The sequence below is a fragment of the Kogia breviceps genome, chromosome 7, assembly GCF_026419965.1.
Source record: "Kogia breviceps isolate mKogBre1 chromosome 7, mKogBre1 haplotype 1, whole genome shotgun sequence".
In the NCBI taxonomy this organism is placed as follows: domain Eukaryota; kingdom Metazoa; phylum Chordata; class Mammalia; order Artiodactyla; family Physeteridae; genus Kogia; species Kogia breviceps.
This window is the reverse complement of record NC_081316.1, coordinates 112,071,610-112,099,547: the sequence shown is the minus strand read 5'-3', so window position 1 is coordinate 112,099,547 and position 27,938 is coordinate 112,071,610. Positions and strand designations below refer to the sequence as shown.

The 27,938-nt window shown below is 44.7% G+C and overlaps 1 protein-coding gene across 7 annotated transcripts in view; it reads left to right on the top strand.

The window, feature by feature from the left end:
- The window catches only part of SIAE (sialic acid acetylesterase), a 44,299-nt gene that overhangs the window by 6,852 nt on the left and 9,509 nt on the right, over nt 1–27,938 (top strand). For 6 of the 7 annotated variants that reach the window (XR_010841477.1, XM_067039218.1, XM_059070334.2 and 3 more), the window contains 6 exons: nt 8,587–8,762; nt 16,715–16,853; nt 20,463–20,640; nt 22,045–22,154; nt 22,736–22,869; nt 26,634–26,791. Coding sequence is in view for 6 of the 7 variants with exons in the window: in XM_067039218.1 (XP_066895319.1) it covers nt 8,587–8,762; nt 16,715–16,853; nt 20,463–20,640; nt 22,045–22,154; nt 22,736–22,869; nt 26,634–26,791 (895 nt within the window). In the remaining variant the exon portion in view is untranslated. Of the gene's footprint in view, nt 1–6,315; nt 6,591–8,586; nt 8,763–16,714; nt 16,854–20,462; nt 20,641–22,044; nt 22,155–22,735; nt 22,870–26,633; nt 26,792–27,938 lie in introns of those variants that run through there. The other variant, XM_067039220.1, reaches the window with a different exon arrangement.

Below are 27,938 nucleotides of genomic sequence, written 5' to 3'. Positions count from 1 at the left end.
AAGAAAATGTTTCTCAAAGGAGATACTATAGGGCATATTGAAGGGTTGACTTCTATTTAAATTTTGATGATGACTCTGGGATTTTCAGCCAGACTCTCTATCTCTGTTAATATTTAACTTATTACCTATAATCTCCTAGTTGCCCACAGCAAAGTGGAATTTAACGATGTAAAGGTTTTTGTCCAGCAGACTGACACTTAAGCATTGGGAAAATTAAAACCTGAGGGATGACTTGGGAAAGGGTCAGGTTCTGGGCCTGTTCAAGCCGTGTTGTCAAGTGATGCATGATGATTCTCTCACACACAAGGAGTAAAATTGCGGCAAATAGTCTATATCCTCTCACTTTGACACACATGGGGGATGCATATGTAGGCGATAAACTGAAGGTGTATCTGCCTGAATTTGTCATGATTGAGGTAAATAGAAAATACAAAAGGCCTAAACCTCTTAGAAAATTAAAAATCTCCTGGTTGCAGTGTGCTAGTTTTCTATGCCACATAATAAGTTACCACAGACACAGGTGCTTAAAACAACACACTTTTACTTCACAACTTCTGTAGATCTGAAACCTGACCATCATTTATCTGGGTTCTCTACTCAGAGTTTCACAAGGCTGAAATCAAGGTTTTGGCTGGGCTACATTCTCATCCGGAGGCTCGACCAGGGAATGATTCGCTTCCAAGCACCCTTAGGTTGCTGTAGAATTCATGGCAGTATTTCTGCTGCTTCAGATCTCTGACCTCTAGACCCTATTTAAAGGGCTCACCTTATTTAGGTCAGGCCCACCCAAGATAATCTCCCTTTGGATTAAACTCAACTGATTAGGGATTTTAATTATATCTGCAAGACTCCTTCATCTTTTCCACGTAATGTAACTTAATCATGAGAATGGCATCTTATCCCGTTTGCCATTTTCTGTCGATTGGAAGCAAATCATATATTCTGCCTGCACTTGAGGGGAGGGACTATACAAGGGTGTGACTCACTGGGGGTCACCTTAGGGTGTGTCTGCCATAGCAAGCTATAGTTTAAGTAACTTGCATCAACAGTTTTATTGATAGAAAAATAGTTAAGCTTTTTTTTTTTTTTACATTCATATTTGGTGGTGGTGGAGATGAACTTTATACAGAATAATGCAGGTCAGGCAGGGGCGGTTGGGGCAGTGAGGCCTTCTTTAGCTCCAGGTCACTTCTGCAAACCAGTGGACCCATTTGCAGCTGGTGAAGTGCCAGGCTTCTGTGGGGGAAGGGGTGATTAGGGCTGCTTCCAGCTCTAGGTTTTCCCTCTTGGGAAGGGAAAGGTTGTTGGATAATTTTCCTTTTTCTCTTCTTGGTTTCTGAGATTTGGCACAATAACCTGAGATACAATTAACATCTGATGTGAATAGCAAAGAGAAAAAATAGCAAGATGCACTTCATGACTAATCATGTCTCTAGACAAATTCTTTTAATTTTTTGGCTTTGATTGTTTATTATTCCCATTTTGAGGTGGGGTTGGTCAGGGAGTGGAGAGAACATGGAGAGAGTTCTTTACTTATGCTCTTGGCTGGAAGAGGAAGAGAAGAGGGACAGTGGGAAATAGGCTACCAGATACGCTAACCATTGGGCCGGAAAACACAAAGCCCCGGTCAGTTGGCGTGGCTTTCTTGTAAGTATAACCCAGGAGGACTGGGGTTTACTCTCTGCCATTTACTTGATGGAGTGCCTGGCACCTGGTAAACGCTCTCAGTAGCTGTACAGTGAAGGAAGGGCAAGAATCTTCCTAGATAGAAGAAGAACGGGAGGAAGAAATTTGAATGCAACAAAAATGAGCATTTACAGAAACCTGAGCCTGGATTGGTAAGAGATGTCACAAGATAGCAAGTGATTGGGGCCCAGAGGAAGGAACCAGAGCAACTGTTGCTCAGAAAGCCCATCAAGCTCAGCAAAAGCTAGCTGGATGGTGAACTTTAACTCTTTGTGGTTTGTCACTCCATTTTAAAAAATATTTATGTATATATGTTTGGCTGCATTGGTTCTTTGTTGCTGCTCGCGGGCTTTCTCTAGTTGTGGTGAGCGGGGGCTACTCTGTCGCGGTGCACAGGCTTCTCATTGCGGTGGCTTCTCTTGTTGTGGAGCATGGCTCTAGGCGCGCGGGCTTCAGTAGTTGTGGCACGCGGGCTCTAGAGCTCAGGCTCAGTAGTTGTGGCGCACTGGCTTAGTTGCTCCGCGGCATGTGGGATCTTCCTGGACCAGGGCTCAAACCCATGTCCCCTGCATGGGCAGGCGGAGTCTTAACCACTGCGCCACCAGGGAAGTCCCGTCACTCAATTTTATTGCTTGGACTCAACCTAATGGACTTGGGTCAACACAGTTTCTGAAATCTATAACTGGACTTCACTGACCTGTGGTCAGCTCCACTTTCACCAACCGGTCCTTAACGGACAGGCTGTGGCGAGCATTGCCCTCTGAGGAAGGCGCCATTAAGACCCTCATAAGCCTCAGGGCCCGACTGTACTCTCCTTGGTATGCATCCTGGACTTTATGGTATGAACGTAAAAAAGGAGATGGTCTTTGGCCAAATCGCTCCAGGGACCTGCTCAGTTACTGGGAGTCCCTGGTTGTTCCCTAAAGCTAGGAAAAGCAACCCTGGAGGGGAAATTGGTGCCTTTGAGGGAGAAGCCGAGAAGCCAACCAACCAGCTGATGCCGATAAGGCGTGACTAAGCCGAGAAGCCAATCAACCAGCTGATGCCGATAAGGCGTGACTAAGCCGAGAAGCCAATCAACCAGCTGATGCCGATAAGGCGTGACTAAGCAAATTCCCTGCTTTAGGGGTATATATACGGCTACGCTTTGTTGTTAAGCTTGCCGTGCAACCGTCAGTTGCTTGTGCCCTTCTGATCCCATACCTTGGTGCGTTCAGTTCCCTACCCCCTCTCGTCGATGGTTGTTGCACTTTGAGGACCCGCCGCGGCTGGCGGCAAAGTCCCACTTAACGCAGAGGGTATGCACTTCTCCACAACCCCTTCAGCATTAATTGTTGGTAGTTTTGTTGCTGATGGTTCTTCTGACTGGTGTGAGCCGCTACCTCTGTGGTTGGATTTGCATGCGTCTCATAAAGCCTTGAAATTGAGCTTTCAGGGATGTCCTTCTTTTCTTCAAACTGTGTGTAGCTTACCTCATCACATTCTTTTCTTGAAGTATGTGCCACATTTTGAAATATTTTGGCCAGTACCTCCCTCAAGACATTTTGAGGGCAGGTTTCATTGACAGCCCTCCAGTACTTGTGCACATGAAGTGACCATATCATATCGTAACTCAGTGTTTACCTTGTAAAGGCACCTCCATTCTGTTCCCATTAGTGCCTCTTACCAGGTTAAGTCCTGTGGCGAGCATTGCCCTCTGAGGAAGGCGCCATTAAGACCTTCATAAGCCTCAGGGCCCGACTGTACTCTGCTTGGTATGCATCCTGGACTTTATGGTATGAACGTAAAAAAGGAGATGGTCTTTGGCCAAATCGCTCCAGGGACCTGCTCAGTTACTGGGAGTCCCTGGTTGTTCCCTAAAGCTAGGAAAAGCAACCCTGGAGGGGAAATTGGTGCCTTTGAGGGAGAAGCCGAGAAGCCAACCAACCAGCTGATGCCGATAAGGCGTGACTAAGCCGAGAAGCCAATCAACCAGCTGATGCCGATAAGGCGTGACTAAGCAAATTCCCTGCTTTAGGGGTATATATACGGCTACGCTTTGTTGTTAAGCTTGTCTTGCAACCGTCAGTTGCTTGTGCCCTTCTGATCCCATACCTTGGTGCGTTCAGTTCCCTACCCCCTCTCGTCGATGGTTGCTGCACTTTGAGGACCCGCCGCGGCTGGCGGCAAGTGGCGCCCGAGCAGGGACCGGACGAGAGGGACATCTGAATCTCGGTAGGTGAATCCCCGGAGTTACGAGTGAAAGTGTGGCCACATAGTAAAGTTGATAGTAACTCGGGGCAATAGTCAGAAGTAAAAAAAATATGGGACAAAAAGTATCCAAGGAGCGACCTGAGATCACTGATCAAGAGAAGGAGTTGTCCACCAGTGCTTTCCAGGCTTTCACAGCTGGAAATTATGATGTCTGTCTGCAACATCTTGCCTGCCTACAAGATATAAACAAAGACGATTATAAAATAATTTTGAATACGGCAGTAGCTGAGTTTTTCAAAAGTAACCAGACAACAACAGATAGTTTAAGACAGACACTTAACCAGTTGAAGAATCAGGTGCACTCGGCTGTTGAAGAAATGGATGGATCAGATGATGTTGAAAACAGTATGTTGTATTACAATCAAGCAGTCATCCTGTATCATGTCCGACAGTATACAGAAGCCATATCCGTTGGTGAAAAACTTTATCGGTTCATAGAACCTTTTGAAGAAAAATTTGCCCAAGCAGTGTGTTTTTTGCTCGTAGACCTGTATATATTAACCTACCAAGCTGAGAAAGCTTTACATCTTCTTGCTGTTCTAGAAAAAATGATTTCACAGGGCAACAATAACAAAAATGGAAAGAATGAGACTAGTAAAGATACTATTTTTGTGTTGAAATATATGTAGGAGGACAAGGGACTTTACTGGCCGGCCATAGTTTAAAGGTAGTTAAAGCTGTTACAAGTGTGAAGTTTCCCTCCTTTTTTCCTTCTGATTTTCCCCAATCTGATTTTGAATTCTCAAATCTGGTGCACCTTAAATTATAATAATGGTACCATTCTAATTTCTTCAGTTTCTGTTACTAATAATAGTTTGGTTTTTTATAAGCATTGGGATTTTGGGAAGTTTGCATTGTCTTATTCTTATCAACCGGTTATTACTTGTGTTACACCCTCATATGCCTTGCAACCATCAGTTGCTTGTGCCCTTCTGATCCCGTACCTTGGTGCGTTCAGTTCCCTACCCCCTCTCGTCGATTGTTGCTACACGTTGAGGACCCGCTGCGGCTGGCGGCAAAGTCCCACTTAACGCAGAGGGTATGCACTTCTCCACAACCCCTTCAGCATTAATTGTTGGTAGTTTTGTTGCTGATGGTTCTTCTGACTGGTGTGAGCCGCTACCTCTGTGGTTGGATTTGCATGCGTCTCATAAAGCCTTGAAATTGAGCTTTCAGGGATGTCCTTTTTTTCTTCAAACTGTGTGTGTAGCTTACCTCATCACATTCTTTTCTTGAAGTATGTGCCACATTTTGAAATATTTTGGCCAGTACCTCCCTCAAGACATTTTGAGGGCAGGTTTCATTGACAGCCCTCCAGGACTTGTGCACATGAAGTGACCATATCATATCGTAACTCAGTGTTTACCTTGTAAAGGCACCTCCATTCTGTTCCCATTAGTGCCTCTTACCAGGTTAAGTCCTGTGGCGAGCATTGCCCTCTGAGGAGGGCGCCATTAAGACCCTCATAAGCCTCAGGGCCCGACTGTACTCTGCTTGGTATGCATCCTGGACTTTATGGTATGAACGTAAAAAAGGAGATGGTCTTTGGCCAGATCGCTCCAGGGACCTGCTCAGTTACTGGGAGTCCCTGGTTGTTCCCTAAAGCTAGGAAAAGCAACCCTGGAGGGGAAATTGGTGCCTTTGAGGGAGAAGCCGAGAAGCCAATCAACCAGCTGATGCCGATAAGGCGTGACTAAGCAAATTCCCTGCTTTAGGGGTATATATATGGCTACGCTTTGTTATTAAGCTTGCCTTGCAACCGTCAGTTGCTTGTGCCCTTCTGATCCCATACCTTGGTGCGTTCAGTTCCCTACCCCCTCTCGTCGATTGTTGCTGCATTTTGAGGACCCGCCGCGGCACATGGCAGTAAATCCACGTTGTCTTAAACAAGTTATTTCTGAGTTACTTTGACCATTAATAACCCCTCTGTAGCGGAGCTGGTTTCCCCTGCCTTGCGTGGCAGTTAACTTTACTTAACACTCATTCTTGTGTCAGAGTTTTTCTCTTATGAAGTGGGAGAGGAAAAGAGCTAGAAACCAAAAGAACTCGAGGACTAGAACAGAAGGAAGTTCTCCAAGGTCTTTGTGGAAGTCAAGCAGTTTCCTGCAGGGGAGCAGTCCTGGGGAACAAGGCTCAGATCTCGATGCCTAGTTCTCTTCAGACGCTTTAGGCTCTAGAGGGAGCTCATCCTCTGGGTGTAGGATGGTGTTGCCCTGTTTTGCCCCAACATCCCCCCCTTTCCTTCTTTGTCTTTTTATTGCTGTGCAGCAGAGCTTTTCAGAAGCTCTGGTGAAGGCGCTTTTCCACACCAGCCATATTGCCTGGATGGAGACTGAATGTAAATACCTAATTAACAGCAGTGACTAGGAATAGCTTGCACAGTAGTAGAAGGCTCAAAAATAGCCCTGTCCTGGGTTTTCTAGGGATTGACCTCATCATCACAAATGAGTAATGTTGGTGGCAGGAGGACAGAGCTCCAGTAAGCAACGTCAGTGCAAGAAGTCTGGAAAGACCTTGGCAAGGCTGCGGTTGGGACAGATTGGAGAGTCTGCCTGCTCAGACGAGAGAGCCATACGGAGCACATCACACCTGTGCGACACAATCTGTACTAGCTGCCCACTGTTTCCAAAACAGTGATTTTTCTGCTTTAGGTGAATTCTGCATTTAATATGTCCATGTCTGTGACTATTGGTGGTGTTAAAAGCAAAGGCGAACATCTAGTCCTGGGCTTAATTGACCTCGCAGGGGTGGAAGTAGCAGTCTCAGTCAGTTGTGCTTCTGAGAGGAGTGACCTGTGCCCTTTCACTGATGCCTGAGGGTTTGGGATGTTTCCCACGGGACTCTGAGCAATCCTTTATGCTTTGAGCCTTTACCAATCTCCTGCCGTGAGGCTGGTCTTCTCTTCTTAGCTCTTACTGATTAGGAGGAACTTAGCACAGTGTCTGGCACGAGTAGGCACTTGGCTAGTTTTTTTATAATTAATTTTTTCCGGTTGGTGTAATAACCTTAGGATGCCTCGTTTCCAGCCCTTGCCATTCTTTCCCTTTGCATTTACATTGATCCGATGGACACAAATTATAAATCGGTCCATATTCTTCAGCATTATGCCAAGAATATTTTATCTTTTCTTAAAAATTTATTTATTTTATTTATTTATTTTTGGCTGCGTTGGGTCTCCGTTGCTGCGCGTGGGCTTTCTCTAGTTGCGGCGAGCCGGGGCTACCCTTCGTTGCGGTGTGCGGGCTTCTCATTGTGGTGGCTTTTCGTTGTGGAGCACGGGCTCTAGGCACGTGGGCTTCAGTAGTTGTGGCTCGCGGGCTCAGCAGTTGTGGCGCGCAGGCTCAGTAGTTGTGGTGCACGGGCTTAGTTGCTCCGCGGCATGTGGGATCTTCCCGGACCAGGGCTCGAGCCTGTGTTTCCTGCCTTGGCAGGCGGATTCTTAACCACTGTGCCACCAGGGAAGTCCAAGAATATTTATTTTAAAACAATCATCTCTCTATTTTGTCTATTTTCTCTCTCTCGTTTCTTCAACTTTGTTCCTGTTGTTTGGTTCTCCTAGGCATAATTTTGCCACTTGGAAGATATTTTTCTTAAGTTTCCGAGTATGATGTTGGCAGCGGTGGTGGTGTGCGTGGGTGAGAGGTGGGAAGGTGGTAGGGGGGTGGTTCCTAAGGAATGTGCTATGAATTTCTGAAATAGGGTCTTGGATAGCTTTTCATCTCCCAAACTGCGTTCAAAAACCTTAAGTCTGGTAGATAACTGTGAAGGTAATTAATTGGGCAAGTCTCAATATCTTCTTCAAAGAGAGATTAATTTCTGTGCCTCCTGCTACTTCTTTATGTGTCACCTGTTTAACTGTTGATAGGAGAGCCCAGAACCACTGGTGGTATTAATCCCTGAGAGAAACAGGGGGAGGAGTTGGGGGGTTGATGACAAGGATGATACCATCAAGTCAGTTTCAGATGATAAATGATTTTCTCTAACCTGTGCTCACATTTGATTGGATACTTACAAGTTAGTTTGGGGCACTGGGTAAGTCTGTTAGATTAGGATTATGTTAATATTGATAGTTGGATGGTATAGGAAGAATTTCTATTTTATGTTTTTGTATTAAACTCCCTTGAATTTTAATCTCTGTGTATTTTTGTCTGTCCTCGTTTAGGATTATAACTGGGTGATTTATTTTTCTTGTAAATGCTTTGATTAAAAGTAAGGAGGGGGGCTTCCCTGGTGGCGCAGTGGTTGAGAATCCGCCTGCCAATGCAGGGGACACGGGTTCGTGCCCCGGTCCGGGAAGATCTCACGTGCCGCGGAGCGGCTGGGCCCGTGAGCCACGGCTGCTGAGCCTGCGCGTCTGGAACCTGTGCTCCGCAATGGGAGAGGCCACAGCAGTGAGAGGCCCGCGTACCGCAAAAAAAAAAAAAAAAAAAAAGTAAGGAGGGATTGGTACAGATTAAAGATAGCTATGCTGCTGCTTTAGTTATTTCTGTTGACCTGTCTGAAATTTGACCAATCTTCGTAGCTTTGAATCCAGTTCATCACAGAAGCTGGGAATCGCCACAAATGAGTCTGATGCATGATAGGATTTGGGTTTTAATTTCACTTTAGTTGATTGATTGATTAATTCTTGGAGCCTTATTATTTCAGCACACTCTAATAGCTGGATGGTGGTACTGGATCCTATGAAGCCTGGTGGACCTTATGAAGTGATGGCACAGCAGATTCTTGGGAGGAAGAACTTCACCCTGAGAATTCATGATGTCTTATTTGGAGATGTCTGGCTTTGCAGTGGGCAAAGTAACATGCAAATGACTGTTTCACAGGTAATTTGCAGAGTCTCAGTGTTAATAATGTTGATAGAAGAAGAGAAAGGAGGAAGAGGAAAGGGGCAAGGAGGAGAAGGAGGTAGAAGCCTTCTTTTTCTACCATGTGCCAAGATCTGTTCTAAGTGCTTTCTTTGCATGTGTTAATTAATTTGATTAACAACTTTATATGCGGTAAGTAGTAATATGATATTCCTATCTCATAGATGAGGAAACTGGCCCATCTGAGGTTAAGTTCCCTGCCTAAGGTCACAGTGTAATTGTGGAGCCAGGATATGAATGCAACCCCAGAGCCTGCTTTCTTAGTCACGGCTAGTGTGTCAGTGTGTGGGGCACTATTTTCTCACCTTCCTGGGCTAAAGGCAGAAGCTAGAGAGTATCTGATGGTAATGGAGATTTCATATCAAACTGAAGGCAAAATAGATTACTCTTGTTTTTGATTGGTCTTAGAAGATGAGCTTCTGGAGAGAGCCTAGGGAATCAAAACAATTAGATTTTGTTTGGATGCTGGGCAGCTAACATACTCTGTCTTTCGTTGTCATGGAAATTTAAAAATTGAGAGTGAGTGTTGGTTTTGCCTCTTACTAGTTGTATGGCTTGGAGCAAATCACTTGGTGTTTATGAAACTTTGTAAAACATGCTTTTAAAGAATTGTGGTTAAACTGAATATAACCTAATATGTATCATTGTTGGTAAGTATACAATTCAGTGGCATTAAATATATTCACAGTGCTGTGTGTACCCATCACCACTATCTAGCCTCAAAACTTTTTCATCATCCCCAATGTATACTCTGTACCCATTAAACAATAAATCCCCCCTTCCCCTTCCTCCTGCCTCCTGGTAACCTCTATTCTGCTTTCTCTCTATGAATTTGCCTCTTCTAGGTACCTCATATAAGTGGAACCATACAATACTTGTTCTTCTGTGTCTGACTTATCTTGCTAAGGATCATGCTTTCAAGGTCCATCCATGTAGCATATATCAAACTTGTATCCCTTTTTATGGTGGAATTGTATTCCATTGTATATGCCACATTTTGCTTTTCCATTCATTTATCGATGAACACCTGGGTTGTTTCCAACTTTTGGCTATTGTGAGTAATGCTGCTATGAACATTGATGTACAGATATCTGTTCCAGTTCCTGCTTTTGATTCTTTGGGATATATGCCTATGAGTGGAATTGCTGGGTTAGTTCTATATTTAACTTTTGAGGAACCACCAAACCATTTCCACAGTGGCTGTACCATTTTACATTCCTACCAGCAATATACAAAGGTTCTAATTTCACTGCATTCTAACACGTGTTACTTTCCGCTTTCTTGATTATAGCCACACTAGTAGGTGTGCAGTGGTATCTTAATGTGGTTTTGATTTGCATTCTCTAATGACTAGTGATGTTGAGTATTATCTCTATTTATTGGCCATTTGTATGTCTTATTTGGAAAATTGTTTACTTAAGCCCTTTGCCCATTTTTGAATTGGGTTGCTTGTTGTTAAATTGTAGGAATTATTTGTATCTTCTAGGTATTAATAGCTTGTCAGATACACAATCTGTAAATATTTTGTCTCATTCTTAGTTTGTCATTTCACTTTTTTGAGAGTGTCCCTTGATACATAAAAGTTTTTAATTTTTATAAAGTTCAATTTATCTATTTTTTCTTTTGTTGTCTATGCTTTTAGTATCATCTTCTTGAAATTGTTGCCAAGTCCAATGACATGAAGATTTTCCCAATGTTTCTTCTAAGAGTTTTTTTGTTTTATCTCTTAAGTTTAGGTCTTTTATCCGTTTAATCACTTTTTTGTATATCGTGTAAGGTGAGGGTCTAACTCCATTCTTTTGCAAGTGGATATCCAGTTCTCCCAGCATCAATTGTTGAAAAGACTGTGCTTCCTCTATTGAATGGTCTTGGCACTTTTTTCAGGAATCCATTGGCCATATATATGAGGGTTTATTTCTCGGCTTTCTAGTCTATTCCATTGGTCTATATGTCTCTTCTTATGGCAGTACCCTACTGTTTTAATTACTGTAGCTTTCTAGTAAGTTTCAAAGTTGAGACATGTGAGTGCTCCACATGGGATTTCCTATGTATAGGAGCATATTATCTGCAGTTAGAAATAGTTTTACCTTTTTTTTTTTTGCAATTTGGATGCCTTTTATTTCTTTTATCTTGTCTAACAGCTCTGGCTAGAACTTCCAGTACAGTGTTGAATAGCAGTGGTGAAAACAGACATCTTTGTCTTGTTCTTGGTCTTAGGGAGAAAGCTTTCAGTCTTTCTATGATGTGACCTGTGGGTTTTTCATAAACGCCTTTTATCATATTGAGAAAATTTCCCTCTATTCCTACTTGTCTTAGAGTTTTTATCATGAAAGTTTGTTGAATCTTGTTAAATGTCTGAGGCTTAGTTTTAATGACTATACTACAACTATATCTGACCTAACTAACAGGGCCATTATGAAGATAAAAGTATTTTGTTTCTCTCTAAAAGGCCCTTATAAATTGAAAAGTGATGTCTAAATATAAGATGTCATTATTTTAAAAAGCTTTTTATTGTAAAAATATCAAACACACACAAAAGTTAAGAGACTTATAAAGACCTATATATCCATCACCTAGCTTGACAGTTGTAAGTATTTTGCCATATTTGATTTATCTGTTTGTTGTTGTTATTGTTGAACCATCCCAAGGTAAGCTGCACGCAGACACCTTGATACTTCAGTTAGGGGTCATGTGTCAAACTGATATATATATTCATATATCAAATTAATATATATATATTTTTTACACAGAAATAGCCATTGATGATTCTTTTTGCTCAACTCTTTCATAGCCTAGGATTTCTTTTGTTAGTGTCAGTATTTTTCTGTTTCAGTCATGGCCTTTGAAGATTAATTTTTCTTAAATTTTGAGAACTAGCATTTTTTTCTCCCTTATTGTAGCTATAGAGAGACTTCACTGGGCTCTTGTTTACCCTGATAGAATGTCGGGAGGAAGAGCACTACATGAGCTCCCAGGTAGGGGATGGGGCATATACAGTACCCAGGGAATCAAGTGGGACAGAACAGGGGAATGCCACCCTGCCAGGACGTTGTCAGTGATGAAACTCATCTTGAAGTGTTCCTGTCCCCATTGCTATTAGAGGATAGGGCCCCTCTGACACACGATGAGTGAGGTCTCTTAACTAAAGCTGGATAAAAAGGACATTGAAAGAGTTATCAAGGGAGAAAGTTTCTTAATTGGTATCCTAGCAAGACAACGGTGGTAGAACAAAAGCTTGCTGCTAAATGTCTTTAGCACTGAGATTTCTTTTTAAAAACAACTCCACTTTCTAATTGAACACAAAAACAGTCTAGAATAAAGAGAGTGGATTTCTAGGTACCGTGTGATGGGGTTATTGCTTTGGGGCCTCAGAATTGTCATTGCTTTGTTTGTTTAGTGGAAGCTATCTGATTTAAAAATAAAAGTAAGTGAGACCATAGCTGTTTCATTTATATTAGGATCAGGGCTGGACAGTAGCAAGTTCATACACATATTTAAAGATTATCAGCTTAAAATATTGATGAAAGATGAGTAAATATTTTTTACTCAGTATCAGACTTCCAGAGAAGTTAGTGTGAGTTAAATTCTTTGGCACATTTGAAATTGGGATTAGTTTTCTTTGCTTGTCTGTATTTTTTGATTTTTCTATAATGAGCATGAAATAACTATAATTTTTATCAGCAAGTTAAAAAATCAAGAAATTGATGTTCACCTAACTGATATCTTAAATATCAAAGGCTCAGTTTACAGTAAAGAGGCATATTATATAAATAAGAATCTTAGGAATAAATGATTTAATTTGCATTATTCATCAGAACTAATACGTTTATATACTTTGATGTGTACTTTCATTTGTTTCCTTTAATAGTTTAAGATCTTGAAAAGATTATCATCTTCCCTAGCTCTTTCTCGAGAACTCAGTTCCTCCTCAAGTTGATTTTTATTTCCTTGCCTTTTTTCCATTATCTACTTCTCCATCTTTGAGAAATATTTAAATTTGAGATTTAAAAATCTCTACAGCTGGACCATGATCTCAATTAATCTGTTTTAAAAAATTTATAAAATTGAGTCCTTGCACATACTTATGATTTCTTGTTTTGCTTCTATAGCTTCTACCCCTTATGGTTTCTTCCTTTTTTTTCCCCTTTTTTTAACCAATTAATTAATAATGCTCCTAAAAAGATTCTACTCTGGACATATCTACTTCCTTTCATTATTAGTTTTCTAATTTAAAGATCTAAATTCTTGCATTTATGTCTTCCTAACCAATATTTTACTTAGTCTTGCTTCCTGCCCTACTTAAGTATACCGAAACCTTTTGAATTTAAATGTTTATTAAACTGGACTTTAACTGGGCTCCCTTTTAACATAAGTGAATAGAAGCAAAATTGAAGTTTTATCTCTTGATAGAAAGCATGGTTTTATATAGAAGTGGGATTGCTGTTAACTCATTAAGGAAAACAGTACTTTCCTTAATGCTTTAATTACAGTTCTCTGTTTGCACAGAAAGGCACGGACCAGATCTATTTGTATCTGTACAGTCAGGTTTTCAGCCGCAGTCTGTGCCAGGGGATCTCATCCCATTTTCTGTCAAGCTTAATCAGATTTTGATTGTTAAGACAGAACACATTCTTTCTGCCTGGAATTTACTCTTAAGCATATTCTGTATTAGACTAGGGCTACAAGCTCTGAGATACAGAGAAATAGAAAAAAGATTCCATCTGAAAAAGACAAGTGTTAATTTTTTTTTTAACTTGTTTGTTTTAAATCACGCACTTAGTCTGCAAGACTGAATTTAAGTGCTGACAGTACCAAAAGCCAAGTTTTCTAGCCTCTAAACACTCGGTAGAACTTTGTTTTTCGATCAAAAGGATGCTTCCCACGACTCCTCCTCGATCCCACTTGCCCCTTTCCCCCGGAAGACTTCCAACACACGCGCGTGTACACACATAGTCTCTGTCGTTCTCCTTCTCTCCCTCTACGTGACTTTTCTGAGGAGATAAGATTTCCACTATAACCAACCACTCTTCACAGTCAAATGAGGGAAATGGCAGATTGTATGCCCATCTTGTTGTTAGGGTAAAGTGGAATTTTAAAATCAAGTGTTATTTATAACACTGAGTGAGATGTTTATAAATGGAGGAAAGTCTAAATGTTCAGCTGTCACCTCCTAAGTCAGGGTATGTCTTAAGACTTGGATATTTCTAGTTAGCTCGGAAGAAGACGGCCAACGTTAGATAGAAAAGCCCATTTTTCCATATCTCGGCAATCCCCCCATTCCTGCTTTACAAATAGGGGAATTAAAATCCAGAGGAGAAGGGCTGGTGCCACATTACAATACCAGATTCATAGGAGTTGTGATGACTGGCTTATTTGTAGTTATTTTCTCAACTAAATCTGCTATATTGTACTGTGGTAGAAGGTAAAGTAACTTACAGGATGCAAATTCTTTTAAGTAACGTTTCCCTGTGTGCTTCAGTGCGTGCACTTGTGCGTGTGCGCGCGCACACACACACACACACACATTCACACACATGCTTTGCTCCCCTGTGCAGACCCCATGCCAAGATTCTCTGAGGAAATAGATTCTTGACGTTTCTTCATTAATTCAAGAATGTAGTCTAAAGGTTACAAAATGAACACCAGTGAGCAGCTGCTTTGATGGTGAACTGCGGGTCCCCAGAGAGGTGGTAGGCCTCTCCCAGTCGCTGCCGCCTTAATGACTTCAAATACTTTGGTATTCATTTACATCCTCATTTCAATACTTGGTAGAAAAATAATTACACTGAGGTGTTTGATGAGATGAAATTTGATCTCAGCAGATGGAGTAAGGCTTCCCCTCTCATCAGCAGGGAAACCAAGTGTCATTTAAATGAAAATCTTCCTGAAATCTCTTTATTCCTAAGTTTGCTGCCAATATCCCCAAGGAAATCCTTCCATCAAAAAGGATTGGTGATATTGGGACAGGGTACCAATTTCAGAAGTAATTGTCATCAGATGCAGCAAGAATTCCCCCCCAGCCCCATTTTTACTAACACTTTCTGTGGCTTTCGAGCTTTGGCTTGAAATAATACACAAATGTGAGTTTGAAAATGGAAGTTTTCCAGCCAATGCTTTGGATCCGGTTCTGTGTGCTGGTAAAAATAGAGGAGGATGCCAACCCCTGCCCCCCCCCCCCATTCTGTTGGCCTTGCAGTACTCTACAGTGTTAGCAACGGGTCGAATAGACGAGACGCATGTTCCCTGCGCTGCCCCCCAAAACTAGCGTCTCATTGCGAGGAGGCACTGGAGTTCCCAGTCGGTGCGGAAGCTGGTGTGGGTGGAGAGAAGCAGTTTCATCCCCTGTTTCCATGGAAGCAACATACGATCCTCAGTGCTTGGTGCAGAACTGAATTTCAAGGGAGGCGACTTTTTACAGGTACTTGCTGCTGAAAAATAACTTCCCTGCCAAAATATACTGTGAGTGCATTAGTCTCTTCTTAGTCTTTAATGTTTATTTTACATGAAACTTGCCAGGGAAGATCCTGAACGAGCAGGTCTGGATTTCCTGTGGAATTTTCCTGAGACCACGTGTGGAAGACCAGTAAGCCTGACAGCCTAGAGCTGCCATTACCCAGGGAGCATTTCAGGCTGCGGCTCCCACAGGGACCAAAAGAGCCATTTCTTTTGCATCTGGCCATCTTATTGGCCACAGCAGGCGCAGCGGCAAGTGAAAAGGTGACTCAAGGGGCAGCGCATTTCAATGAAATGCTCTGTGGAGGCACCCTGGCTGCTCCTACACTGCAGCGGCGAGGCCAGCTGTACTCTCTGTGGCGGGTGGGAGGGAAAGCCAGCCAGCTGCACACTCTGTGGCCAGCGGCCAGTGGAAAGCGGCCCAGACTCCTGTGCCTCCGGCTGTGGCGGTCCTGTCTCAGCTGGAGCTCTTGTTCTCGGAGGCCAGTGATAACTGGCCTTCGGGAGGCTCCTGTTAGGCCTTTGTTTTGGGAAGACCAGACCGTCCAGGGGGATGGAGAGAAGGCCAGAAAAAACAAACACGAATGAAAAAGCAAAACAGTATATTTATGATACATTCTTTTTAAAATAAAGAGAAACATAGCTACTGAAAAATCAGGATTGAAGGAGACAGCACTTACATGTAAGCCCAGAGGGGGATGATGCTTCGTAGGACCAACAATGAAACCAGCCGGCGTAGCACACACGTTCGGGTCCAGAAGAACCCTAAGCCAGTCCTGTCGCACTCTTGGCAACTGGTGAGGTTTCATAAAGTGCTTTGGGAAAAGGTGCTGTGTCTTTGGACGGACCCTTTTCTTTGTCTGGTTTCTTGGGGCTGCTGTCAAGCAAGGCTCTGCACACCACCTTTCACACTGCCAGGCCTCCCGTGCTTTTCTTGGGTGATTTTCCAGGACTGAGATGAGAAGCTAAGCATCTTGAGGCTGATTTCAGGATGTTTCAGGAGTTCAGAAATCCTTTCTCAGGTGTGTTACTTTTGAATATACATCTCTCATGAGCTATGGATTATATAAACTTAACCTCCCCACGGCCTTTTTGGCTCCATTAAAAAAGAAGTTAATGCCATGGCTTTATGTTAACAGATACTTTTTCTGAATAGAAGTATTTTTGTTTCAAGATCTCAGCCTTCTTTAGCCTAAACCCATGCACAGCTCCTCTCATCTACCACAGACTTGTCCTTGAGATCTCAGATTTCATTGTGTTCCCACCTTCTTTGGGGACGTGATTTATCATGGTCTCTGTGGATCAAGGCGATCCGGAGCAGCCCGTCATTGGTTTTGATTATTCATTTGGTTTTGGTATCCGAAAGGCTCAGGTTGGCAGTGTTTACCAGGACGCAGTAGCATCATCGACCGTCCACTAGGTTGGTGTAAGAAATGACGTTCCTGCTTCTTTTCCAGATATTTAATGCCACAAGCGAGCTGTCGAACACAGCTGCCTATCAGTCTGTCCGCATCCTCTCCGTGTCTCTCAGCCAGGCTCAGCAGGAGCTGGAGGACCTTGCCAAGGTTGATTTGCAGTGGTCCAAGCCCACCTCGGGTAAGTGATTGCTGGAAGGTGTGCCATCCCTTCTGTGAGGGGCTGGTGCCCTGCTTGCAATCTGTGATCCTGAATTTGGTTCTGATTTATTTCATCCTTTTACTCATTTCTCACTGACCCCTCCTCCATCCCTGATGGTACCTGTCTCATACATTTCTTCCCGAGACTCCACAGGGAACGTTGCCCCCTTTGCTCTGAGGAGCTGGCTCTTCCCCCGGCTTCGTCGGTCCCATCGAGGTCACTCAGCACAAGCTCCGCCAGCATCTCTTCAGCGCCTGACGCTCTCGTCGTCTCCTCTTCTCTTTCTTCCTTTGTTTCTGTGTCTGAACACAGCTGACTGTTTCCTTTCAGGCCTGCCTCTGATGCGGGCTCTTACCTTCTCCAGGGCCTTCTCTTATCCCTCAGGCTCTGTCCTTTTACCCCACTGTCCGGGCTGCACGAAATCTTTAGTTCAGGCGGCTCTGCGTCGGGCTCTGATCTAGGCCCTGAGGGTGCAGCTGTGATTGGGGCAGGCAGTCCCCGCCCTCAGAGCTCTGCTTTTCTTTTACTCTAACCAAACCAAGTGAAACAAAGCATAACTCGCACCCTGCTCCTGGTACCTCCCCTCTCTCATTTGCTCTGTTAGTTAAACCTTTTCATTCTTTTCGTTGCCTTCCAACGTGGTCACTCTTTAACCCTTTATAATCTGGCTTCTGCGTCCTGGTCAACAACTGGTTCCCCCAAGGTTACTGCTGTTCTTCTACAACGCACTCTGGACACCCCGTAGCATCGGCACTGCTGACCTGCTGCTTTTAGAAGCTGCGTCTTCCTCTGAGCTTGCTTGCTACTTCCTTTCCTTCGTTCTCCCTCTGTCCTCTCCCTGCCCGTTTCTTTGCTTTCTTCAGTCCCTTCCGCTTGTACATGCTTTACCTTGGTAACCTCAATTGCTCCTGCATTTTCAAGGATTAATTCATTCAGCCGATGTTTGGATGCCCACTATGAGCTAGGCGCTATTCTAAGTGCTGGGGGTCTAGCAGAGGATAAAGCAGGCAGGCACGCCTGGTCTGCTGGATGGAGCTTACAGTCTAGTGAGGGAATACAGAAAATGAATAATATAATTAGTAAATTATATACGAAGTACTGATACTATTCAGTATCACACTGTCAGAACTTTCCCTTTAAGAACTCAGGAACTGAATAGATTTGGGTAAATTTTTTAATGACTCCTTTGGTCTGTGAACTCTTAATGCATGTCATCCAAAACTCAGGAATCAATTAGATTTGGATAAGGTGTTGTACCTTGCTGTCGGCTCCATTTCACTCTCTGAACTCAGAGACTCAAGTTTTTGAGCATCAAGGGATAGGTTAGATGGTGGTACTTGCTGAGACAGAAGTAAGTACATAAAATACATCGGGGAAGGGGGGCAGTACTGCTGGGGCTGGGATGGGGTGGTGGTTTCCCGCTTCGAGTGTCCGCGGAGGCCCCGGCTGAGAAAGGCAGCATTTCCGTAATAACCGGACAGAGGTGAGGCCGCGCAGGTGTGGGGAGCAGCCCAGTAGGTCAAGCCCCTCTCACATTTCCAGTCTCTGCAGCCTCTTCTACTGCCCTCATATCTCTGACTGCGGCTGGGAAGGGTCTCGGATTTTAAAGACTCCTGTAATTATCTTGGCCCTAACTGGATAATTCAGGACAATCGCCCCGTCTCTAGTCCTTACTCTTGAAAACACCTGCGATGTCCCTTTAGTCACACAAGGTTCGTTCACAGGTTCCAGGCATTGGACTCTGGAGACCTCTGGGTCTCCACACATGCTCATTCTCGCGCATTTTCAAGTGGCTTTCCATTTCCTTCACTCCAAGATGTGCCTCTAGCCTCCCCTCCAGCTTTATCTTATACCATATTCTCCTTTTGTAATCTGTGCTCTAGGCAAATGCTTTAAACACTGTCCAGTTTTACGTGCCTTTGTACATACTGTTTCTTCTGCCTAGAATGCTAGCTCTGCTTCCTGGACTCCGGTGTTGCAAGGCCGCCCGACTTCCCTCCCCTTCCCGCTTAACTACCTCTTCCCTCTACCTGCCCACCAGTGAGTCACCTCTGTTCCTGCTGCCCACAGCTGCCCAGCACCGGCCACCGAACATGCACCGACTCTGCGCTGGGTGCCGGACGTGAAGAATATAGAAGTCCTGATGGTTTAGTGGGGCGAGGGAAACACCAGGCACAGAGTGTGCCCGCAGCACAGGGAAGGAGGTCCGCCCTCACCTGGCACTTAATGACCTGCCTTTCATTTCATATTCTTCCCCTTGCTGTTAAAACCCCGTAACACTTGTTTATACCTCTTAAAGCACTCAACCATATTTTGCCATCTGTCTTACTCAGCTGAACGTTTGTCTTGTTCTGTAGAATATAAGACCTCTGAGGAGAGGTTCCATGTCTCTCTATGTCCCTTTAATTACCGTACCCCTATCATCTAGAAGCGCCTGGCACCTGGTGGGTGCTTAATCCATTTTAATTGATTTGAAACTGACTTCAATTCCTACTATTACGCTATCCGCATTTGGAGAGCTGAACTGTATTGAGTTTTGATCTTTCACGTGCTAAGCCAGCGATTTACACATAGTGGTTCTTTAACAGCTCTTGGATTGGATTGATCCCATCCGCTGCGTGTACTCACGTTCCCCTCTTCACCAGCTTTCTTCTAACATGGAAATTGCCTCTTCTGGTCTGTGTTGGTTACAGGGCTGTATGGACGAATGGGCTAGATGATGCTGAACATTTATTTATTTTTAAAAGATTTATTTATTTATTTATTTGTTGGGTCTTAGTTGTGGCATGCGGAATCTTTCATTGTGGCGTGCGGGCTTCTCTCTAGTTGTGGCGTGTGGGTTTTCTCTCTCTGGTTGTGGCGTGCGGGCTCCAGGGCACGTGGGCTCCGTAGTTTGCGGCACACAGCCTCTCTAGTTGAGGCACACGAGCTCAGTAGTTGTGGCACGTGGGCTCAGTTGCCCCCACTGCATGTGGGATCTTAGTTCCCGGACCAGGGATCAAACCTCCGTCCCCCGCATTGTAAGGCGGATTCTTTACCACTGGACCACCAGGGAAGTCCCGATGCTGAACATTTAAACACTGGTTTCGGTTTCTGTTACTTTCCCTTTTGGCCAAACTCCCCACCACTTGTTCTTGTTTTCATTACCGTAGCTATAAAATTGGGTATAAAACTACCCAGAAAAAATAGACCTTTCTTCTCTCGACGTTGCCCCATGCGTGCTGTTCCCTTCCACAGAGCTAAGTGGGGACGGATGCTGGGAAAGAGGAGCACGTAGGTGAGGGTGGAATGGGGGCCAGTGGCCTTTCTGCCCTCGCCTATCGCAGAGGAGTATTAGTCTTCTGGATTCTCAGGGCCCTGCACATGGTGGGGAAGCAGGGGGTGCCTGCTTGCCTGGCCAGAGAGCCTTTGGCTTTCTGCTAGCGAGACAGCTGCCTCTCAATCTTATCCTGCTCTTGGAAAGTCTCAGAAAGAAATGCAAGGCCTGACCCACACCCATTCTTCTCCCCTAGACCCACCTAGGAGCTGCAGTCCGTATTCATCTACTTTTTCCGTGACTGTTTTTCTTTTAACTGTTTCTCTGAACAGAAAACTTGGGCCACGGCAATTTCACGTACATGTCAGCAGTGTGCTGGCTCTTTGGGCGTTACCTGCATGACACTCTGCGGTATCCCGTGGGGCTGCTCTCCTCCTCGTGGGCCGGGACGCCCATTGAAGCCTGGTCGTCTGGAAGGTCACTGAAAGCCTGTGGGGTCCCGAGGCAAGGGTAAGAAAGCATCCTCTGGTCTGGGAGAAAGCCAGCCAGGAAATTTTGTAAGAGAGGAGGATCACGGTCTCCTTTGGGGAGTCAAGAATGTGTTGAATGTACAAATATGCATTAAATGTATGTAACTTACTCAGGTATTATTTTCACTGTCATCAGCACCACAATCATCTGAGAAAATGTCAGGAAGTAATTATGACCCTTTTCTTTAATAATAGTGATAGCTAATACTTGATAGAAGCTTCCTAAATGCTGGATACTGTTGTAAGCACATTATATATATTAACTCACTTAATACAACACTCCCTTGAAGTGGATACTATTAACATATGATGGAAAAAGGTACTAAGTCTGAGAGAGGTTTAGTGACTTGCTTGTGGACACGACTAGTAAGTGACAAAGTGTGGTGTCAATGTCTGTGCTCTTAACCACTGTGCTGTGTTGCCTGTGAGAATAAACACGGTCTAACAGTTTGGAAGAACACATGTAATCAGAGAAGTGTATTAGAAGGCTGATGGTGAAAGCACACTCAGGAAAAGCTGGATCAGGAAGAATATTTGGGGGTGGGGGGAAGGGAGAGAAAAGGCTGGTTAATAACATCTTGACACTAATGTTACAATAGAGATGAACAATATGTGAACTGCTTTCACAGACCTTGTCTCATCAGTTCTGGGAAGAGAATGGACTTGAGCTCTTGGTATATCTCGGGTAAAGGCCTGCCTGTTGGGGAGTGAAGTTATCCAGTTTGGGAACAGAAAGACTTGCCTTCGGTAGAGTTGGAGGAATCTAAAGCCAGGCTTCCCAGATCTCTGGGGACATGGCAGGGACAGTAGCAAGGGGAAGTGGCCATTCTCATATGCAGCTGCTGCAAGTGTAGTTCATACAAGTATTGCACAGAGACAATTTAGGGACACGTTCAAAGTCTTAAGAAAATGTGCCTTTTGACCTGGCAATCTCATTTCTGGGAATTTATCTTAAGGAAATAATTGAGACCGTGTGCAATGATTTAGCTCTAAGGAAGATAATCATGGCATTGCTTATAAAAGCAAAGAGCTTAACACAATCTCAGTGTCCATCCACTGAGTACTAGTTAAATAAACTTATTGCCTGTGTGATAGACTCATTAAAACGCTCCTCCTCCGTGGTCTTAATCACTAGATGGAAACTGGGCTGGCCCCGTCTGAACTCACAGAAAGCTGACTGATGACAGTTATCCTGGTAAGAACCTGGAGTGAAATTTGGAGACTGCCCTCGTGTTTTCATGGAAACAGAGCGGTTGACTTGAACTCTGTGTTGCTTTCATCAGGCGTTTGCCCCGAGTGAAGCTGGGTAGATGCCCAGCTCAGGGATCGCCATGTGGTCAGTCATTGGCTCTCTCTTGACACTTGTGCATCTTACTGATTTCAGGTTCGTGCCATCTGATCCTGAAGCTGGTCCCAGCGAACACTCAGTTCTCTGGAATGCCATGATCCATCCGCTCCGTAATATGACCCTGAAAGGGGTGATATGGTACCAGGGTGAGTGTTCAGTTTGCTGGTTTTTCCATGGTATCAGTTAGCTGTTGCTGCACAAGAAGCCATCCCAGAACTTAGTGGCTTCCAACGGTAATAATGTTAGTGAGCTCACTGTTCTCTGGCTTATTAGCAGGGCAGTTTTTCTGTCTGGGCTGCTTTGGCTAATTTCTGCTGGGATCTCTTATGTGCCTTTGGCCGCCTGGCAGGTTGTCTGGTGGCTGGATGACCTGGCATGGCCTCTCCCTCATGTCTGTTGACTGGGGCTGTCTGTCTGCCGGGGCCTCCTAGTGCTCACGTGGCCTCTCATCCTTCAGCAGGCTAGTTCAGACTTAGTTTATCATTTACGTGGCAGTGTCAGGGTTCCAAGTGTATCAGGAGAGAACAAACCACAGAGCGGAATTGCTTTTCGAGCCTCCGCTTGCATCGTGCTTGCTGATGCCCCATTGGCCAGAGCAACCACGGGGCCAGTCCAGGGAGGCCGCAGGAAGGCCCGCTGCCTAAGGGCCCGCGTACAGGTTGGGGAGCAGCGTGTGGCTGCCTTTGCGTCTACCCCAAACTCTTCTCACAGTTTGGACTGTTCCTAGGGGAGTCCAACGTAAACTTTAACAGGGACCTGTACAATTGTACGTTCCCTGCACTCGTTGAAGACTGGCGCCAGACCTTCCACGATGGCTCCCAGGGGCAGACAGAGCGCTTCTTCCCATTTGGATTTGTCCAGGTATGTGCTGAGAGGAAGAGGGTTCATGGGCTTTGCTGTGGGGAGGTGCTGTTGAGATCCCTTCCCTGGAATCCGTCTTCCTTTTTTTGCCCTCCTAGCTTGCCTGCTGGTCAAGAACTGAACGTAACTTAATTCATCTCAGTTTACTGATGGGACAATTACATCTTAAAAAAAGTTAATAAGTAACCAATATTCCTTCTTATTAAAAAGCATTACATGTTCATTAAAGAAATATTAAAGAGAAAAGCAAAAAAAAAAAAGCTAAAAACACTTACAATTCCACAGTCCAGAAATAAGCATACCTTTTCTGCTCATATATTTTTGAAATAGGATCCATACCATAATACTGTATCATATCTTGCTTTTTCTCTTAAGGTCATATTGTGAGCATTTTTCATGCCAATAAATATTAATCTTCAGCACAATTTATAACGATTGGAGGGTGTTCAGAAATATGGTTGTATTGTAACTTAACTAGTCTTCCATAGATAGGCTCTTAGGTTGCTTTAAACGTTTTGCCTTTATAAGCAGTGGCATGTTTATTTTCCTTGTTGCTAAATCATTGCACACATGCTTAATTATTTCCGTAAGATAAATTCCCAGAAATGAAAAATTACTAGGTTAAATTGCACACTTTTCAAGGCTTTGAACATGTCCTTAATTTTTTCTGCGGAAATGTATCAGTTTGTATACATTTACACTCTTAGCAGCCATGGGTGACAGCGTCCACCTCCCCACACCCTCCCGGACTTGCTGGTATCCCTCCCGCCCCTGAGAATGAACCGCGCTGTTTCCCTCACTTCCAGCCCATAGCGCATGCTCTCTGCCTGGAACAGTCTTTCGCTCCCACACTTTCCTACCTCACCTTTATCATCCGTTAGCCTGGATATCTGTTAGGAAGCCCTTCTGCGACTACTCAGAGTCTGTCCCCATATGGGTGACGGCTTAGTACCCTTCACTTCCCCTTTTTACTTGTATGTACGTTCTGCACGTGACCGCATTTTCCTGGATCACATTTATAGCCCCGGTACAACCTAATTGGTCGGCACTCATTAAATACGGCACGACACACAAATGAAAAACTATATCAAGAGAAACCATGCTTTCAGTGAGTGGTACCTCGTCAGAAAGATTCTGCTCTCAGCCTTGTCTAAAAGGAATAAACATATTTCACCAAGTTCATAATTGCCTTGCCTCACCTGTTCACGTGACCCCTCCGAGACCTAGACGTCTTAGCAGCGTAGTAGTTCTGACTTGTCGAGAACATAGGAATTGAACAAGCCAGGTGTTATGAAAACGAGGCCCACCTCACAGCGTAAACACAAAGTAGGCTTTAATGTTTGAGTTGGATACACCTACTTCCAGGCATCAGCCTCTGAGTGTCCCCCAGATGCTTTCCTCTCCCTCATCCCATTCCATGTACCTTTTTTTGGATAAAGATTTTTATAGACCTTCTTTCCACTTATAATTACTTTACAGTCGTTCTCTTTCTTCTTTCTAACATTTGTTTTGACTTCGAATGAGAATATTCTGCTCATTATTTTCAAAATAGCAACTCCTGTCACCAGCTCTGTATTACTGTTGGTGGAAACTATTCGTTTTGTCTCTCAGCCTGTGTACATGGTGATTTGAATGTGACTTCAACCGATTCAGGCCAAAACTATGTTTAAATGCTTATCATATGCCACGAACTGTGTGAGGTACTAGAAATACAGCGTGAAGCGGAGAGACATGGTCCTTGCACTCGTGCGCGCTGTTTAGTGGAAGTCCCTTAGCCTTGGGCGTCAACTTTGTCACCATCAACAACAGTATGCTGGTCGGTTATTTGTGGAAAACCGGGAATATAGATGTTTCACTTCAAGGGGAGATGGCAAATTCGGCACCATCGTGGCTCAGAGCGTGGGCTGCGGATTTGACTCCCAGCTCTGGCACTTCTTTAGCTATGTGATTTCGAACAAGATATTGAACCTCTTTGATATTTGAAGTATTAAATGAGTTAGTCCATGTAAAGCCTGGCACAAGCTAGAAAATGTCAGTGTTTATTATTATTAATGAGAGAAGTCAGAAAATCTGGAGGGACAGGTGGTGTGGAAAGGAAGATGAATTGACTTGATGGAAGGGCCCAGTGTGAAACGGTGGTGGCAGTAACTAGAGCACAGTTAGAGGCAGGACATGAACTCCGTGGAGAGAGCAGGGCTAGACACCTGTGTCTGAGTAGAGAGGTGAGCGGAGGCCCGGGAGAGAGAAAGAGGAGCCAGGGTTGAGGGACTGGAGTCCCTAGGAGTGTGCTTTTTAAAAAGGGTTTTGGAGGAACAGTGGAACACACTGCAGACTGCGGATGCTATTGTAAAGTCCTCCAGATGTGCCCACTGTTATATTCTTTGGCTATTATATGCCTTCTTTAGCAGTGCTTAGTGTTTCTACTAGTCACTGCAGGAGACTGAGTAAGTGGCCTGCTTTATCTCAGGAAAAACAGGAATTTCATGCGAGTGTGGAGTCTGCTGGTGCCCCCACGAGGCCAGTGTGTAGTAGTGCAGCCGATGAAATAGTGGAGACTTTACTGCAGGAATTCGCAGCAAACGGCCATTTTGAGACAACTTCCTAGGCTTGGGTGGACGTTGGTAGCATTTCTCCCTCAGCGCTTCCGGTTAGTGTTCGCCCTGGACTTTGTTGCCATGATCCTCATCATGGCGCTGGTTGGTGAACATGGCTCCACTTTCACTCTTCGTCTGGCTGTTGTGTGGGAAGAAGCAGGGTCACTTACTGGATCTTTTGATTGCCGTTTTCTAGTTTTCATGACATTTCATTGTGCAGCTGCAGCGCCTTTTGTCACCTCATATGTTAAAGCAAATTTGCATACGAGATTTTAATAAGAATCAAGTGGTGGGGAAATGTACTCCTTCCCTTAGTGGGAGAAACCACAGAGCCATATGGCAAGAGGGTGTGGCTCTTGGAAGGTGTGAAGAACTGGGGTCCTTGATGCAATCTGCCACGCGCTCAAGGGCAGACTCGCCGCTGCTTCCCTACAGTGCTTTGCCCTGTGTTGTACAGAGAGTTGTCAGTGACCGAGCTACTGCTTTGTAACAAGCTACCTCAGAAGCCCGGGGCTTACCACATCAGCCGCTGTGTCTGCTCCTGATTCCATGGGTTGGCCAGGCAGGGAGGGCTCCGCTGGGGTGGCTCATCTCTGCTCTGTAACTTCAGCCAGGCTGGCTCATGTGGCTGCAGTTTGAACTGAAGGATCTAGAATTCACATGATTGGCCCCTCAGCTGGGACGGCTGGGATATTAACACCTCTCTCCTCGCGACCTTCCAGTTTCCAAGGCTGCTCTCTCCACATTTCCCCAGCAGGGTGGCTGGACTTTTGTTACATGGCCATCTCAGGGTTCCGAGAAAATGAAACCTGAAGGCAAGGGCTCTTGAGGCAAAGCCTCAGAAGCTGCACACCATCACCTCTGCTGCATTGTTTGTCAGAGCAAATCACAGGCTTAGCCCAGGTTCAGCGAGAGGAGAAATAGACTCCACCTCTTGCTGAGAGGGGTGGCAGAGTTCCATCGCGGCGAGGGGGAGGAGAGGTTCAGCCACGAGGGTGAGAGGCGCCGTAAGTACGTGTTGGCTGAGCACGGGAGTCAGTGAAGCAGAAGCAGGGTCTTCTCGTGAAAGACTCTAGTGTAGGTTGCTTTTTAAAAATTTTTAATGTTTTTCCAGCTTTATTGCAGTGTAGGTTTCTGATGAAATGCTGATGCACAATGTCTACTTTCTAGTTATCTTCATATTTGTCTGGTGCAACCCCAAGTGATGGGCTTCCCCAGATCCGTTGGCATCAAACAGCAGACTTTGGCTATGTCCCTAACCTAAGGATGCCCAATACTTTCATGGCTGTAGCTATGGATCTCTGTGACAGGAATTCGCCTTTTGGCAGGTGGGTGCTTCTGGGGCTTTGTTTGAACAATAATATGTGTTCTTTGTCTGTGGCCTTCACTCTGATGTTCACTTGTGAGGGGGCCTGAGGGTTGGACACTAGAAGCATGATTTATCAGTCACTCACACCGAACGTGCTGCAGTAACCAAAACCCCTCACCACCCCGGTGCCCTGATGCCACGGAACCTGATTTCGTGTTCACACTCCATGTCCAAATAAGGTCAACAGAGAGGCTTTGCTCTCATCGTCATTCACAGATCCAGAGCGACAGAGGCTCCAGGGTGGTCTGTGCTTCCACATGCACCCACCTCGGTCTCACGTTGGCAATTAAATGCTTCCACCCAAAGCACCATAAGTCACTTCTGCTCACGTTGCACTGGCCAAAGCAAATCCCACGGCCGTGCCTGGCTTCAGCAAGAGCAGGAAATGGCCTTCTACCACGGACTCAGAGAGGGACTATATGGATGGCTACCCAATGTAAACAGCCCCTGTGATTACCACCCGCTAGCTGTAGGGATACCAGGGGATTTCAGTGTGAAACGGAGCCCAACACAGAGTGTCCGGATTATAGTAGGAGCCTGAATGAACATTTCTTTCTTTCTTTCTAAATGTTATTTATTTATTTATTTATTTCGGCTGCGCTGGGTCTTTGTTGCGGCGCGCGGGCTTCTCTAGTTGTGGTGCATGGGCTCTAGAGCGCGCGTGGGCTCGGTAGTTGCAGCATGCGGGCTTAGCTGCAGTATGTGGGATCTTAGTTCCCTGACCAGGGATCGAACCCATGCCCCCTGCATTGGGAGTGTGGAGGCTTAACCACTGGACCACTAGGGATAGTTATTTAGTTTTGAGTGAATGAATGTTTATTGAATGAACAAATAAAACCTAGAGGGGACCAAGTAATGAACAGCTGATTCAGAGGAAACACAGGACTTTTAGTGGTTGCAGCAGTCTTACGAGAGCTCTCCTAGGTTAGTTCCAATACCTGCCCTCCCTCCCTCCTCCTCTCCCTTTATTCCTTCCTTCCAAGTCCTTGGTTATTTCAAGGTTTCCGACCCATAGAAGGCCATCTGTGGTTACAACTCACCATTTCTCTTAGGCTGACTCACCACAGATCACTGGCTATTAGATTCAGTCAACTGTATTCTCACCT